The following is a 17,501-nucleotide window of genomic DNA, read 5'->3' as shown; positions in this document are numbered from 1 at the left end:
AAGAAGATCCTCGGCATAGTAGAGAGCTTCTCGAAGCTCGTTGAGCCATATCTTGACGATCTGCTTCTCCTCTGCATCCACGAGGACACAGTTCACTGAGAGTAACCGCAGCTTCAAATCCTCGGCAGCTTCGTACTTCGTAGGTCTTGTTGCGAAAGAAGGACAGAAGCTGAGGAGAAGCTAACCTGTCAATCAAGAAACTAGAAATGAAGTAAGTGGAGCTGTGATTTACTTGACATGTGTTGAATCTTGAATCTAAGCAAGTTGACTTCAGCTACTTGTGTTGACTTGGAAGCTAGAGTTGAGAAGAAGAATGAGCTAGGCAGTTGCAGCAATAATAACTGTTTATTGTTTGGTTTTTTTGGGCCTTACTTGAATTCTTTGGATCTGTAATTGAACCAAATAGGCAAATATTAACTCTCTTTTTTTTCTCTTCTTTTTGGATAAGTTTTACTTTCTGGACCTGGACCAGGATCTATTTAGAACTATTTCAAATGTTTCGAATCTAATACCAAAAAAAATAGAATGTTCCAAATTTCGCATTATATTTGCATCAAACTTATTGATGAACAACAAATTTTTAAATGGGATTAATTCTTAATTTATCGAATTAAAAAATATCATAAATAACTTTTTTAATTATAAATATCATAATAATATATATTATAAAAATTTTTAACTATAAATATTTAAATTTTATAATTTTTATATATTAAAATTCTTATTATTATATTACTTGATTTATTTTTTTTTTGTGACTTTATTACTTGATTTATTTATACATAGTACTTGTTGTTCTTTATTTTTTAATTTCTCATATTAATTATTAAAAAAATTTAAATAAATTTAAATTTGATACATATTTTTATTAAGTATATTTAAATATATCTAATTATAAAATTAATTCATAATTTTATATTATATTTTTTTTCATTTATTCGTTTTTTTATTTGTAAATCAAAAAACATCGCAATATCAACTAAATGTAAAAAAAGAAACAAATTTAGGCGAAGACCAGTTGCTGCTAGCGGGAGTTCCTCTATGAACTTTTCCCTTTTTTTTCATGGTCAGTGTATCACTTTTTCAAGTAATGCAATTTTTTATTTGGTAAAAAAATATTAAAAAAATTATGTTTTTTTTTAAATAAATAAATTTAAATATTTAAAATAATAAATTAAATTTTAAGTTATATTATGTTTTAATTGAATAATTATATAAAATAATATATAAATTATCAAATAAATATTTTTAATATAAATAATTTATTTCTCAGCGCACATCACATCGTGCGAGTCTCGTTTTAATTTTATTAAAATCGTGATTTTTCCAATTTCAAAATGTCTTTTTACTCTAAAGAGATCATTAACAAAAATGTCATTTATAAACATATGACTTGTGCCAGCCGTTAATGAAGCTTTAAGGCTTATAAAAACTTACATGGTCTGAAATCTGAATGACAAGTAAGTAAAACTCTCTCTTGATCCCAAGCGACACAATAGAGTATATATAATATACTATAATATTCAACTCAACCTTAGCTTATTGCATTACATTGCATCCCATTATTCTATTCTATTCTATTCATACAACTGTTCTTCTTGTCTGAACCGTTTTATCCTGTCTTCGAAGAAAACGATGTATGACAATGGTTTCCTTGCATTGGAAGGCTCTCCTCGTACACATTGCTTCGTTAGTTTACCTCTAATTAATTAATCTGGATATTCCTCCCAAATCCCAATGTCAATAAGCTATTAACCAACATTTTATTCCTCCTGATTAATATGCCAGGAAAAGTCTAGAGAGCCAACAACTTTATTAAATTTTGGCCAGCATGTAACCAGCAAAGAAAAGTGAGTCATTGGATAAAATTTCACACCATTAGAATCATCATTAATGGTTATTTGATGGCTACAAATCACAAAAGTTGCTGTCCCCCTTAGCATTCCTCTAATATGCCATTTACCAACATTTAGTTACTAAACATATATATATGGCTATATATTATTATAAATAAACCCGTACTAAGAAGTGTGGTGTTAAATTTACGAGGGGTGTATGTTTGAGAGTTTGAGAAAATGGGAATTTCGGGTTTCCCTAGTTTTGTAACATTAGCCTTGGCTTTGTGTTTGCTTCTGAATGTCACAGCCTTGTGTAGTGGACATGTAACCAGCATTTATGTTAGGAAAGTGGAGAAGACTCTAGATATGCCACTGGATAGTGATGTCTTTGCTATACCTCTTGGTTATAATGCTCCACAGCAAGTACCTTTCTTCCATCCCTTTTATTTTAGTCGATTAGATATATAATCATTCATGTAATTTTATTTAGAGTTTAATTTTAATATACTGATAATGTAAAATGCTTTATATATTTATACAATTATATCTATTTTATTGGATGACTATTCACGTAGTTAATGTGAAAAGTAGTTATTTTTTTTATGCGACGTTACATAATTGAATACATATGTAAAATTACTTTACGTTAATAATACATCAAAATTAAATTTTTAAAATTTTTAGGATAAATAATTTTATGATATGTTATACCAATTTCTATCATTGAAATGTTTAAAGTTTGGTATGAACGAATTTTAGCATAAGACAAAAATAAATATATGCATAATTATTCACACTTTAAATGTAAAGGTTCATATAACACAAGGTGACCTTAATGGGAAAGCAATGTTAGTGTCATGGGTGACAATAGATGAACCAGGGTCCAATGAAGTGCGTTATTGGAGTGAAAACAGCAAGCAAAAGAAGCTTGCTAAAGGAAAATATGTTACTTACACATTCTTCAATTACACTTCTGGTTTTATTCATCACTGCACCATCACCAATTTGGAGGTACTACCTCAGCTCTCTATTATTCCATTGCACTCCATCTTATATATATTTGTAGCAATTTCAGAAAGAGAAAAGTGTCATTTGTGTTATCATATATATGCTTCAATTTTGGGCAGTATAACACCAAATATTACTATGAAGTTGGACTTTTGAACACAACACGGCGGTTTTGGTTTGTGACTCCTCCTCAAGTTGGTCTTGATGTGCCATATACATTTGGTCTCATAGGTAAATTCAATTAAATTGTATCCCTTAAATTTTATAGAAATTAATTTTTAAATAGTTCTTTAGTTGGTATATTGAATGGGTAGTTGAAGTAATATACAAAAATATGGGTTAACCTATTTCGCGTTACAGAAGAAAATATATACCTACAAAACATAAAAAACCACAAAACCACAAAAAATATTGCATTTCGTAACTTGAAAAAGTTTAAGTCCATGTTTCTGAAATTAACATGCATGACCCATTTTGAGAAGTTTCACTTTTTTTAAAAGCATATACAAATTTTTCAGTTTAAATTTTACTCTCTAATTTTAAAAAATCTTATCTTAATCTTGCTATTTGAATAGTTAACAAGTGAAAATAAACTGACATGGTAGTCATGTTATAATATTAATAGTAATAACTAATAACCAAGAAAATGAAATTAGGAACAAAATAATGCTGCATGTTGTTTTGCCCCCAATAGGCCTATACGTTAGTTATTAATTGATGTGGCATTATATTGTGCAGGTGATCTTGGTCAAACATATGATTCAAATAAAACTCTTACACACTATGAAATGAACCCAAGAAAAGGACAAACTTTGATGTTTGTTGGAGACCTTTCTTATGCAGATCATTACCCTTATCATGATAATGTTAGGTGGGATACTTGGGGAAGATTTATAGAAAGGAGTGTTGCTTATCAACCATGGATTTGGGTTGCAGGCAACCATGAACTTGATTTTGCTCCAGAACTTGTAAGCCTTCTCTCATAATCCTAATTGAATTCCTTGCATTTGATCCAAAATCAAACTCTCTAGTTGGCTTTACCACCCATGTTATTAGAAATTTTGTGAGTACAAACATTTGATTAGATAACATCATGCATGTTGTTTATACACTAGCAGTGCATAACAATTAAAATTTTGGTTTAACTCATAATTACATGAATTTGCCAATCAAGTAACCTATAGCGTATCAATGTACAGAATCACAATTCATTTATAAGAATATTATATGTATGCTTCCCACATAACATACTTTACTTTGTTGTATCATGTACCATATACCCAATTTCATAAAAATGCAGTTTGGTGCACAAACATCTCATGTTAACACAGAATCTAAAGAAGGACCACATCAAAGTGTGTAATGTATGCAACCTAACCTAATAAGTAATAACACATAGTGGCTATTTTTACGGCTTGAACCTGTAATCTTGAGGTCAAACCAAGACAACTCAACCGTTTCTCTATGGCTACCCTTCAACATATACCCGTTTCTATGGCTCTCATTTTCTAGTAAAGTTTTGATACAAATAGATAATTTCTTTTGCAGGGTGAAAGTGTACCTTTCAAGCCATATACACATAGGTATCATGTTCCTTATAGAGCGTCACAGAGTACAGCACCCTTTTGGTATTCTATCAAGAGAGCATCAGCACATATTATCGTATTGGCCTCATATTCAGCTTATGGTAATCATATAATTACATCATTTTTAATAATTAGTTAAATAAAACTTTATATAAAAAATAGTTTCAGTAACTGACACAAAATTTTTTTCCTTTAGGGAAATATACACCACAATACACATGGCTAGAAGAAGAGCTACCAAAAGTTAACAGGACAGAGACTCCATGGTTGATTGTTCTCTTGCATTCACCTTGGTATAACAGCTACAACTACCACTACATGGAAGGTGAAACAATGAGAGTAATGTTTGAGCCCTGGTTTGTGCAGCACAAGGTTGATGTCGTGTTCGCCGGCCACGTTCATGCCTATGAACGATCTGTAAGTAACAAAATATAATTTCTCAAAATAAACTAAGCCTATTGAATTTTGAGTGTGACACTAATTAAATAAGTCTAATTAAGCCTCAAACATTGCACTTCAAATTTGATATATGTTATGTTTGAAGGAACGTGTGTCCAATATTGCATACAACATTACAAACGGGCGATGCAATCCTGTGAAAGATAACTCAGCTCCAGTATATATAACCATTGGTGATGGAGGAAACATTGAAGGCTTGGCAAACAAGTAAGTTCTATACATGCATAATGACTCACGTATTGGAATCATACAAAAATTTAAGATTCAGCAATTTTAATTTATATTAGTAACTTAATACTTTTAGTTTAACAATCCAATAATATATTTAGTCAATATTTTTAAATATTATTGGCTAACCGGTTGGTCACTACTGATATGATAATGGTTAGTTGCTCTTTTCCTTATAAAAATATCAATCACTTAAAAAATTTAATACATTAAAAATTCAATGTATTTGGATATCGTTTTTCTAAAAACACATTGAATTTTTAATATATTAAATCTCTAAAGCGACATATATTTTAGAACGAAAAAAGTAATTATTACGCGACAATATCTAATATGATCATTATTTTAAAAATGCAGCATGACAGAACCACAACCAGATTACTCAGCATACAGAGAAGCAAGCTTTGGACATGCCATTTTTGACATAAAGAACAGAACTCATGCTTACTATAGCTGGCATAGGAATCAAGATGGATATGCTGTGGAAGCTGATTCCATGTGGTTTTCTAATAGATATTGGTATCCTGTTGACGATTCCACAACTCATGTTTCATATTAAGTCACGGATGTACCTGTATTTTATTTTATTTTTGAGAATAATTATATTATATTATCTTATCCTCAGTGTTAAGTAGGATTTTTTTAAATATATAATTTAAATATTTTATTTATGGATATAGATCATTTATAGCATATTTATTTATTTTTATTTTTATTTTGTTTACAGTGTAAACGAATTAAGACACGATTTTATTTGGCTTTATTTCGTTTGCAAATGAGATATATGAAATTTGAAAAAATATACCTATCTCATTTAAAAATGAAATATGTATATTTGTAAATATAAAAATATAATATTTAAAAATAATAAAAAATATTAATATTTTAATTTGGACTAATTTAAAAAATAAAAATCAATATATTTTGTTACTATTTAGATCATTTTTAATTAATTTATATCTTATCTATATTTTAATTTTTAAATTAATAATTTTATTTGTTTATTCTGAACTCTTGAAAATAGAACATTTCAAAAATAACATGGAAGATAGGGTGGCAAGCGGGAAGCCCGCCCCGCCCTGTCTAGTGAGGCAGTCCCAAAATCCCACCCCACCTGCCAAGCGGCGGGTTGGCGGGCTAAACCCGTCAAATATCTTTTTTTTTTTTTACTTTTAACTATTATAATTTTTAAATGTATAAAAAAATTATAATTTTTATATTCACAAACATTAAAGTCTTTGTAATTATAAATATCTAATAAACATAATTATAAATATTGCCTTCAAAGCAAAATAAACATAATTCAAAACATAATTATAAATATTGTCTCGAAAACAAAATAAACATAATCTAAAATATTCAATTTTCATCTTCATTCTCTTGTAAATTTGGTTAGGAAAAGTTGAGTTTTGGCAAAAAAATTACAAAAATACCCCTTGCCAAAAAAACACTAAGCCCAACGGACCCGCCCCGCCAAAGCCCGCGGTGCGGGTTAGACGAAATTTTACTATTTGGCGGTTCTAATTTTCTAACCCAACCCACCTTTTTTGGCATATTACGCGGGCTGGCCGGCGGGTTTAGGCCAATTTGTCACCCCTAATAGAAGGTGGACAATTTCATAATAATATGAGCGATTTTAATTCACTAATTAGTGGGCGACTATCTATTTAAAATAAGCACAATATTATTTTAAAAACTAACACATTTAAATTAGTATTCAAAGAAATAAAAAATAAATAAAAATTTTAAAATTTTTGTTATATTAAAAATTTAATTTAGTACCAACATGCACACATATTAAAATTAAATTATTGTAAAAACTAACATATTTGAATTAGTATTAAAGAAGAGTATGTGAAAAGGTTTAAAAATTATTATATTAAAAATTTTAAATTTAAATTATATATAGTTGAAATTTTATTTATAAAAATTTTTAATATTTCTTTTCTTTTTGAATACTAATTTAAATATGTTGGTTTTTAAAGAATAATGTGTTGATTTTAAATGAGTAATTTTAAATCACGTGTCGCTAACTATTTTACCAGTAAGAGTTCAGTACAATAACAACTTATTTTTTATATTAGAACTCTAACATGCCTTATTTATAGTTGACTCACTGATATGAATATTCCTCCTAATTCTTAATATTCTATTATTTTAAAATCAGTATTTATTTGATTTTATCTCATTTGCAAATGAGATATATAGAATTTGAAAAAAATACATGTATCTCCTTTAAAAATGAGATAAATAAACGAGATATTTGTATTTATAAATATAAAAATATAATTTTTAAAAATAATCAATAATATTAATAATTTAATTTGGATCAATTTTTAAAAAAATTTGATATAGTTTGTTACTGTTTAAATCGATTTTAATTAATTTATATCTCATTTATATTTTAAATTTTAAATTAATAACTTTATTTATTTATACCGAACTCTTAAAAATAGAACGTTTCAACAATAACATGATTTCAAATAATAGAGAAGATGAATGGTTTCAAAATAATAGGAGAGATGAGCAGTTTTAACTCACTACTCAGTGATAGAGGTGTAAGTTACCGAACCGAACCGAAAATTACCGCAAAACCGAACCAAAAATTACAACAACCGACTTGAAAACCGAAAAAATCATTTTTTCTGACAAAACCGATTGGTTCGGTTCGGTTTTCAGTTGGCTCAATAGAAACCGAACCAAACCGAACCGAAGATATGCATACATTTCAATGTTTTAACCATTTTAACCTTTAACCTAACAACAAAAATCTCCAATCCCAAGGCCCAAGTCACTCAGCGTCTATTAAGCTCTCAGCGCCAAACCTAAGTCCCTAACCCCTCATTTTTTCGCTTCTGAATTCTCCATTCTGTGTTTGTTTTATGTTTATTGTTTAGTTATTCGGATGGATTAAAAATGTACTGAATTTGAATGTGATGTACTCTTATTATTTCAGTTTATTGACTATTTTAAACCTCTAGTTTTTGTGATTCATATTATGTTCATTAGGAATTAAAAACCAAAAAACTGACCGAACCAAACTGTTGTTGGTTCGGTTTGGTTGTTATAAGAACAGCAAACCGAACGGTTGTATATCTGTAAGAACCAAACCAAACCGATAACACTCCTACTTAGTGAGCGACTAGACAATTTTAGAACTGTCCATTTAAAATCAGTACAATATTTTTTATAAACTAATACATTTAAATTAATACTAAAAAAATAAAAAATTTAAAAAAATAAAAACTTTGTTATATTAAAAATTTAATTTAGTATCAATATACACATATTAAAAACTAAATTGTTATAGAAATTAACACATTTGAATTAGTATTCAAAAAGAATACAAGAAGAATTTTAAAAATTGTTATATTAAAAATTTTAAATTTAAATTATATATAGTTAAAATTTTATTTATCAAAATTTTTATTTTTTTATTTTTTTAATACAATTTAAATAGGTTGGTTCTTAAGAAAATAATGTATTAATTTTAGATAGGTAGTTTCAAAAGGCCTACTAGTCAATGAATTAAAACCGTTTAGTTTTTCTATTATTATGAAATCATCTATCTTTATTAATAAGTTATAGCTCAAATGACATAATCTTCCTATACTCACTTAAAAGGTCATGGGTTCGAATTTCCTATTTTTGGTAAAAAAAAAATTGTTTATCTTTTCTGTATATCTTTTCTATTATTTAAAACTTCTATTTTTAAGAATTTAGTATAAACTTACAAGATTATTAATTATAAATTTATCTCATTTACGTATAAACGAAACGAAATAGGTAAAAGATGAAAATTGGTAAATATATTATAAATTATTTCATTTAAAAAAAATCGGTGTAAAGTAATGTCGGTAGTTTCATTATTATTGATTTGGTTGGTCATTGATTTTGTTGGTCAGTGAATGATATAAATAATTAAATACTATACATAAAAGAGATCATAAAGTAACATAATCAACATTACATACACTACAAGAAAATAAAATATTTGTAACAAAAGTTTTGTAACAAATTTAAAATTATTACAAAAAATTATTTTTATATAACAACAATTAGTAATTATTACATAATAATAATAATATTTTGTAACAACAATACAATTTTAAAATATTAAATTTTTATAAGAAGCCTAATTTTTTGAGATAAATGGTAATTTTAAAAAGCAAAGCAGTAATTCGATAATGATTGAAATAATGAGATTAAAAGTTAAAGTGAATTACAATGAGTATAGTTGCTAAGATTTAAATTTTAAAGGTTTTGTATTAACTGGAGAATTAGTTATGATTTTTTAAAGTTGAATTGTGAAATCTGATCTTCTGCATTACTTTTAACTGAAGCCAGAAATTTTGAAAAGTTATAACTAATTCTGTGATGATCGGAATTGTGTGAGACCAAGTCTGGATTAAACTTGAAAATGTATAGAGCTGGACTGAAAAATTTGAGGCATTTTCGTTAAATACACAATTTATGGCAAATTTTTAAAATTAGATTGATAAATCCGTCCTGCAGCAGAAAAGTTCAAACAGGGCAGCAACTTGTTTGTCTTGTTGCGATTTCAACAAGCTGTGTTTTGGGGCGAAATCAATTTTGTTTTAAAATTTGATTTACTTGGTTCATTGCTCTAAAACTTCAGAATTTTAGGAGTTAAGGATTGGGAGTTGTGAATTTTTGAAAGTTAATGATTAAAGCTAGAGAGAATCAGTTTTTAGCAAGTTATGTATCAATTTTCAATGCTTGTAACTCTTAAAATTGAAATGCAATTGGGTTGCAACTAAGACACACTTGTTGTTAGATAAGTTAGGAGTCTATAAACCAAACTTTAACCTATTTAAAGTTTTGTAGTAAAAGTTATACGAGTTGAAAGATACTAAACTTGTTGGTTTCTAAAACAGATTTTGACTTATTTTTACCTAACTTTCAAATTATGTAACTTTTTTATTAAAAATGATATTGACCTGGAACCAATTGAAAAAGAAATTTGGATAAGTTAAGTTTAACCATGTTAATTCTGAAGGTGGTTGGATTTAATTTGGATTTTATATGGAATTTTGAACGTTGTACGCTCCTGTTGTTTTCTAGTTTTTAAGACACTGCAAAGCAGTCACGGTTTTGTTTATATTCTCGAAGTTAGAGTAAGCGAAAAATTGTGATTTTTGGTTTAATGGAAAGCCTAATCCGAGACGGTTGCATGGATATAAAGGTTGTGCAATTCCAAATTCATTTGGTATTTAAAAAATATAATTGAAATTAGACTGTCGTAGTTATTTTTGGTAATAACCTTGGCTATGGCCTATGAGACTTAAGAATAGATTTTTATGCTATTATCAGATATTTTTGAGAGTATATTATTTTGATAATTGTAGAGAAAATGTTGATGAGTTGTTGAGGTTGAGAAAACCCGTAAGGGTGGTTTAAATATATTTTTAGTAAAAGTTATATCCAAATTTTTATAAAAATACAATAATTTAGTTAAACCTTTTGGTTATGTTGACTGTGTGATTTTCTCACATGTTTATGCTAACTAAACAATTTGAAATTATAGGTACTAGAGAAAATAAAGTTCAAATTTTCTAGACAAAATTTTTTAGAATTACATTAATTGACATCATATTTTTATTGATCTTGTCTTAGATATTAATTGCTAATTTCATTTTATAACTATCTTTTGATCTTATAGATACTTTACATCAACAAAGTATTGGTGTTGAAGGTTTGAAAACTGTTTTAAAGCATATAAGTAGTGTTGCTTTTTATTGTGTTGCAATATTATGCTTATTATTTCAGATTTTGTTTGTAACTCCTTTAAAGTGCATGAGTAGCTTGTGTTTCGATGAAAAGCTATTTGTTCTGTCACTTTATCAGGTGAATTAATTTTCTTAAACTTTTATTATCTCATATTTGATAACAACCTACTCTATTACATAGATTTCGGAAAAAGAAGTTCTAAGAACATTTTCTTTGTGCAGGTCTTGGTTTCTATCTCAGAAGCTGCTCCCATCATTTTATACATTAGAGATGTTGAGAGTCTTGTTCTACAATCACCAAGGTTATACAACTTGATACATAATACTTCACTGTTTTTGAAAGGAGATGTATGAACATGATGGAGTTTGTAATTTGTAGTTTATATTTTGGAGATCTATAATTCCTTGTTTTTCTTGTCCTATGTATCTATCTAGTTCATTAGGATTTTTCAATGTGTCTTGTTAGTTTGTACCTTAAAGTTTATAGGTTGAAGATTTATAAAACAATCTTAGTTAAATGAAAGATATTTGAACTATCTATGCTAATATATATTATATAAATGTTGACTTGCTAAGTAAATTAGTTAATATATTAATTAATTAAAAAATAATATAATTTGGCAAATTATACGTGTAATTTGTATTAAAAAATTATTATAAAATAAATAGTGTTTTGTAACTAAAGAAAAAAATATTACAAAATCAAGTTACATTTTGTAACAAAATTTTATGATAGGAAAAAATATATTGTCACAAAAATATTTTGAAGATAAAAATTTGTTATCACTTTTGTAACGACTTTTAATTTTTTGTATCAGAAAAATTTGTTACAAAATATTACTTTAAATTTTAATAGTTTTATTTTTTATTTTAAAAATTTTTTATAATGGGACATACTGCAACGGTCCTTTTTTTATTACAAAATTCTTTTATTTCAAAATTTCAATTTTTTGTAATAATTTTTTTTGTTACAAATATTACTTTTTTTTATGGTGATAATTTGATCCAATCAAATTATCATTCAACAAAGAAGCAAAGAGTGGGAGCAAAGGTTTTTTTTTTTGGAAAAAAATTGTGGACTTTTGAAGTTTGTTATTTGAAAGTTTAACTATAACTAGCAAATTAATATTTAGAGAGTCAACTATTAAATGTTTGTTTAAAATTTCATAAAAGTGTACATTTCAAAGTGGGAATGAGGGAGAAAAAGATTATTTTAGACGAGAAAGAAAAAAATGCTTGAAATTGGTTACTAAATAATTGATTTTGTATGCTTTCTTAGTTTCTTTTCATTATTAAAAAGTTTATTTTATTAAAAAGACAAAATAAAAAAAGGTTTAATTAAAAATACAATATTTTAAAATTTTAATGAAGAAGAAGTAAAATGCTAATTAAAATATAGAGTTAAATATAAGAGAAAATTTTACTCCCTTTCTCTGCGAGATGCTAAAATGACGCTCCCCTCCCCTCTATTTATAAAATATACATTCTTCTCCTTTATAACTTTTAAAAAATTCATCTTTAATCTATTTTAAATTTTTTTATTAACTAATGTTAACTTTATCTATTTTTCAAAAAAAAAAATATTTTTTACAAAAATATCCTTTAACAAATATTTTATTTTTTTATCATTAAATTTTGCTTACCAAAATATCATTTAATAAATTATTTTTTATTTATTAAATTATATTTTTACCAAAATATTTTTAAAAAATTTAATAATTAAATTATTTTTTCCTAAGATATCCTTTAATAATTTTTTAATTATTAAAATATAATTTTATCAAAATTTTGGTTAATAATTTTTTATATTTTACTGTTAATTATTTATATCAATGTATATTATTTTAAAATTAAATAAAAAATCTTACCACTATTAATATGTATAACAATTAATATATATTGATATTGAAAAATAATCTTACTAAGATTTTTTTTAATATTAAAATAATATATATTAATATCAGAAAATTAATAGTAAAATATAAAAAAAATTTTAACAAAAATTTTGGTAAAATCATAATTTAATAATTAAAAAATTATTGAAAGGCATCTTAGAAAAAATAATTTAATTATTAAATTTTTTTAAAAATATTTTGGTAAAAATACAATTTAATCAATAAAAAAATAATTTATTAAAGGGTATTTTGGTAAGCAAAATTAATGACAAAAAAATAAATTTTTACTAAAAGGTATTTTTGTAAAAAAATAATTTATTTTTCTTGAAAAATGGATAATGTTAAAATTAGTTAACACAAAAAAATTAAAATGAATTAAAGAGGAGGTTTTTTAAAAGTTATAAGGGAGAGAAATGTACATTTTATAAATAAAAGGGAGGGAAGTGTCATTTTAACGTCTCGCAGGGAAGGAGAGTGAAATTTTCTCTAAATATAATGAGGGATTTGCCCATAAATGATATTTTAATTTAATTTTTGACGTATAGATGATTTATCACATGTAAAAAAGATTTGTATTTTCTGTTAACAAGGTATATCTCAAATAATATAGTCTCATCTGCTTATTTAAAAATTTGGAATTCGAGTCTCATTCTTAATTTAAAAAAAAAAGGAGATTCATATTTTTTTCTACGTGTTTGTTTGGCTTATTTTTTTTAAAAGATCTTATAAAAAAAGTAAAAATAATTTTATCTTTGAATATCTCATGAAAAATATCTTTTTTTATCTATCAATTATGTTTATGTACAATAATATAAAAATACTTTTGTTTATTCATTATAAAAAATATATCTTTTAAGAAAAAATATCTTTTAAAAAATTATAACTTCTCAAGAAGATATTTTTTATTTTTTTAATATTTTTATTTTTACTACTACAAATTTACTAAATACGTTAAAAAATAAAAAAATATATTTTTCATTAATAAAAAATCTTTTTTTTAACTTAATGATATCCAAATAAACGCTAATTTATATATATATTTAAATATATTTCACATAATAAATAAATAAATAAATACTTTATACTGTTATATCTATATATAATTGATAAATAATAAAATTTTTTGTATGAAATATTTAAATATAAAATTATTTTTATTTTTCTATATAATCTTTTAAATAAAGATAGCTCAATCATTTTAGAATCAAACTAATTCTTATTTTATATAATTAATTTTAAATTTAGTAATTTATTTTTAATTCAATTCATTCCAAATTAAAATTAATTCCAATTAAAAAACTTAGAAGTTAAAACTGTGTCCGTTTCACTTGCAGGTTAAGAGTGTATTTGGATTGTGGTTTGTCAAACTGGAGTTTAAAAAAAATGATTTTATAGAATTGATTTTGGGTAAAAATAAGTTTATAGAATTAATTTTAGGTTGAAGTAAGTTTGTGTCAACATAATTTATACTTAGCAACTCTTTACCAAAATTGATTTTGATAAAATAAATATTGTTTGGATAATATTAGATAAAATCACTTTGAGATAAATAATTACTTAAAAATACATGACATTAAATTATAATATTATTTTTTATATATGTTTAATTTTTTTTATACTTTTTTTATATATTTTTTATATAGTAATACTCTTAGTACTCTTTTAGTACTTTTTTTAAGTAAGTTAAGTATTGTCTATGCTCCCTTTTCTCTAACAAAATTGGTATGTTGAGTTGAGCATGATGACTGATACCCACTTTTCCGGTTTCTCATCTCAACAAATCCAAATCGGCTAGTTTGTTAGTCCAAGTCTTCGTCTTCATCTGAAAACTGTTTTGTTTAGTGATCTCAGGAAAAAAAAGAAACGAAGCATAATAATAGTTTAGCGTATTTTTAGATTAGAAGGCACGTAATTTGGTACTTTAAAGGAAGAGGAAGAGGAATGTTGTAACAGCCACCAGATTCGAACTCTAACAAATTTCTCTCATATGTTGTTTATAGTTGACTAGTTGAGTCACTAATCAGAATATTCTTCCTAAATCCTAATATTCTACTATTTTGAAATTAGCATTTAATTTAAATAATTAACATGTTTGCTATGATAAAAGCCACATTCATCAAAGGTATTCCCCACACTTTGCAAAAATGGATTCAGTGAGTTTCAAAGTCTTGGTTTTTGGATTGGTTCTTGTGAACGTAGCAGTGTTGTGTAATGGAGGATCAACAAGCACCTTCGTTAGGAAAGAAGAGAAGACTGTAGATATGCTATTTGACAGTGATGTCTTTGCTATTCCTCCTGGTTACAATGCTCCTCAGCAGGTACCCTTTTTCTTCTATTGTTTTGTTTTGCATGTGATATCATATCTCAGTTTTGATATGGAATCTACTTTGGAAGTTTCCTTGGTGTTCTTTAGTGTTTGATACATCATAAAGTTTAGTGTTTTTTCGTTCTTGGTTTAACATTTAGTTTCAAAGTTTTAATGAATGAATGTATGTATAAAAGGTTCACATAACACAAGGTGATCACGAGGGGAAAGCAATAATTGTGTCGTGGGTGACGATGGATGAACCAGGCTCCAGCGAAGTGCGATATTGGAGCGAGAACAGCAAGCAAAAGAAGCTAATTGCTAAGGGAAGACATGTTACTTATAGATACTTCAATTACTCATCTGGTTTTATTCATCATTGCACCATCAGAAATTTGGAGGTATTTCTTCTGCTCCGTTCCATTGCATTCCATGTTTTGTTTATCAATTTCAGTTTTATTTTTGTTATGCAATCAATCCATTATTGATTCATGTGGTTCTTGTTTTGGACAGTACAACACCAAATACTACTATGAAGTTGGAATCGCGAACACAACGAGGCAATTTTGGTTTGTTACTCCTCCACAAGTTGGTCCTGATGTGCCATACACTTTTGGTGTCATTGGTAAGTATATTTTATCAACTAGTTAGCATTTTCCTAATAGAGAAATTATAATATGGTGGACTAATTTGATTCACAAGTATATACAAATTTAAAATATTATTTTTCGTAACTTGAGAAAGCTTAATACCATGTTTCTTAAGTTAACATGCATGACCCATCTTGAGAAATTTCACATTTTCTTTAAGTTATATACAAATTTTTAGCCTAAATTTTAGTCTCTAATTTTAAAAAATCTTATCTTAATAACACTGCATGTTGTTGTGCCCCAAATAGGCCTATACGTTAGTTATTAATTGATGTGGCATTGTATTGTGCAGGTGATCTTGGTCAAACATATGATTCAAATAAAACTCTTTCTCACTATGAAATGAACCCAAGAAAAGGACAAGCTTTGATGTTTATTGGAGACCTATCTTATGCAGATGATCACCCTTATCATGATAATGTTAAGTGGGATACTTGGGGAAGGTTTGTAGAAAGGAGTGTTGCTTATCAACCATGGATTTGGGTTACAGGCAACCATGAAATTGATTTTGCTCCAGAAATTGTACGCCTTCTCTCACAATAATAATTTAGCACTCCCCTTTTTTTAATTAGAATATATCGTTGTTTATACACTAGAGGTACGTAACAATTAAACTCTTATTTCTTTTGCAGGGTGAAGGTGTACCTTTCAAGCCATATACACATAGGTATCATGTTCCTTATAGAGCGTCACAGAGTACAGCACCCTTTTGGTATTCTATCAAGAGAGCATCAGCACATATTATTGTATTGGCCTCATATTCAGCTTATGGTAATCATATAATTACATCATTTTTAATAATTAGTTAAATAAAACTTTGTATAAAAAATAGTTTCAGCAACTGACACAATTTTTTTTTCCTTTAGGGAAATATACACCACAATACCAATGGCTAAAACAAGAGCTACCAAAAGTTAATAGGACAGAGACTCCATGGTTGATTGTTCTCTTGCATTCACCTTGGTATAACAGCTACGATTACCACTACATGGAAGGTGAATCAATGAGAGTAATGTTTGAGTCCTGGTTTGTGAAGCACAAGGTTGATGTCGTGTTCGCCGGCCATGTTCATGGCTATGAACGATCTGTAAGTAACAAAATATAATTTCTCAAAACCTCATTTAACATACATTATAATATAAACTAAGCCTATTGAATTTTGAGTCTAATTAAGCCTCAAATATTGCACTTATATATGTTATGTTTGAAGGAACGTGTGTCCAATATTGCATACAACATTACAAACGGGCGATGCAATCCTGTGAAAGATAACTCAGCTCCAGTGTATATAACCATTGGTGATGGAGGAAACATTGAAGGCTTGGCAAACAAGTAAGTTCCATACATATATAATGACTCACGTATTGAAAAGAGTGATTATTACCTGACAATATATAATATGATCGTTATTTTGATAACGCAGGATGATAGAACCACAGCCAGATTACTCAGCATATAGAGAAGCAAGCTTTGGACATGCCATGTTTGATATCAAGAATAGAACTCATGCTTACTATAGCTGGCATAGGAATCAGGATGGATATGCTGTGAAAGCTGATTCCATGTGGTTTTTTAATAGATATTGGTACCCGGTTGATGATTCCACAACTCATTAAGTCACGGATAGAAGTGATTTGAGTTATAGGTGATTGGTCAGAATAATTTTATTATATTATGAAGTAATGTCGGTAATTTCATGATTATTGATTTAGTTGGTGAGTGCATGATATAAATAATTAAATACTATACCTAAAAGATGATAAAGTAACATAGTCAACGTTA

The 17,501-nt window shown here is 26.9% G+C and overlaps 2 protein-coding genes across 2 annotated transcripts; both read left to right on the top strand.

Moving 5' to 3' along the window:
* Positions 1-1,597: 1,597 nt before the first annotated feature.
* LOC112737362 (purple acid phosphatase) lies at positions 1,598-5,796 on the top strand. Its single transcript, XM_025787232.3, has 8 exons — positions 1,598-2,261; positions 2,649-2,849; positions 2,966-3,077; positions 3,585-3,814; positions 4,395-4,533; positions 4,629-4,849; positions 4,977-5,098; positions 5,477-5,796. The coding sequence occupies exons 1-8, from the start codon at positions 2,076-2,078 to the stop codon at positions 5,676-5,678; spliced, it is 1,413 nt and encodes a 470-aa protein (XP_025643017.1). The 5' UTR covers positions 1,598-2,075; the 3' UTR covers positions 5,679-5,796.
* Positions 5,797-14,872: 9,076 nt separating this feature from the next.
* LOC112735762 (purple acid phosphatase-like) lies at positions 14,873-17,402 on the top strand. Its single transcript, XM_025785269.2, has 8 exons — positions 14,873-15,082; positions 15,267-15,470; positions 15,583-15,694; positions 16,012-16,241; positions 16,352-16,490; positions 16,586-16,806; positions 16,930-17,051; positions 17,143-17,402. Exons 1-8 carry the CDS (start codon positions 14,909-14,911, stop codon positions 17,333-17,335), a joined length of 1,395 nt encoding a protein of 464 aa, XP_025641054.1. The 5' UTR covers positions 14,873-14,908; the 3' UTR covers positions 17,336-17,402.
* The last annotated feature ends 99 nt before the right edge of the window (positions 17,403-17,501 follow it).

Source organism: Arachis hypogaea, chromosome 13, assembly GCF_003086295.3.
Source record: "Arachis hypogaea cultivar Tifrunner chromosome 13, arahy.Tifrunner.gnm2.J5K5, whole genome shotgun sequence".
In the NCBI taxonomy this organism is placed as follows: Eukaryota; Viridiplantae; Streptophyta; class Magnoliopsida; order Fabales; family Fabaceae; genus Arachis; species Arachis hypogaea.
This window is presented reverse-complemented; position numbering and strand designations above follow the sequence as displayed.

Bases quoted from the DNA above. Each gene is read 5' to 3' on its own strand.
- LOC112737362 (XM_025787232.3), top strand. From the start codon at position 2,076: ATGGGAATTTCGGGTTTCCCTAGTTTTGTAACATTAGCCTTGGCTTTG. The intron at 2,262-2,648 runs GTACCTTTCTTC...TTAAATGTAAAG, and splicing joins GTTATAATGCTCCACAGCAA to GTTCATATAACACAAGGTGA. The intron at 5,099-5,476 runs GTAAGTTCTATA...TTAAAAATGCAG, and splicing joins ATTGAAGGCTTGGCAAACAA to CATGACAGAACCACAACCAG.
- LOC112735762 (XM_025785269.2), top strand. From the start codon at position 14,909: ATGGATTCAGTGAGTTTCAAAGTCTTGGTTTTTGGATTGGTTCTTGTG. The intron at 15,695-16,011 runs GTAAGTATATTT...TGTATTGTGCAG, and splicing joins ATACACTTTTGGTGTCATTG to GTGATCTTGGTCAAACATAT. The intron at 16,242-16,351 runs GTACGCCTTCTC...TTTCTTTTGCAG, and splicing joins TTGATTTTGCTCCAGAAATT to GGTGAAGGTGTACCTTTCAA.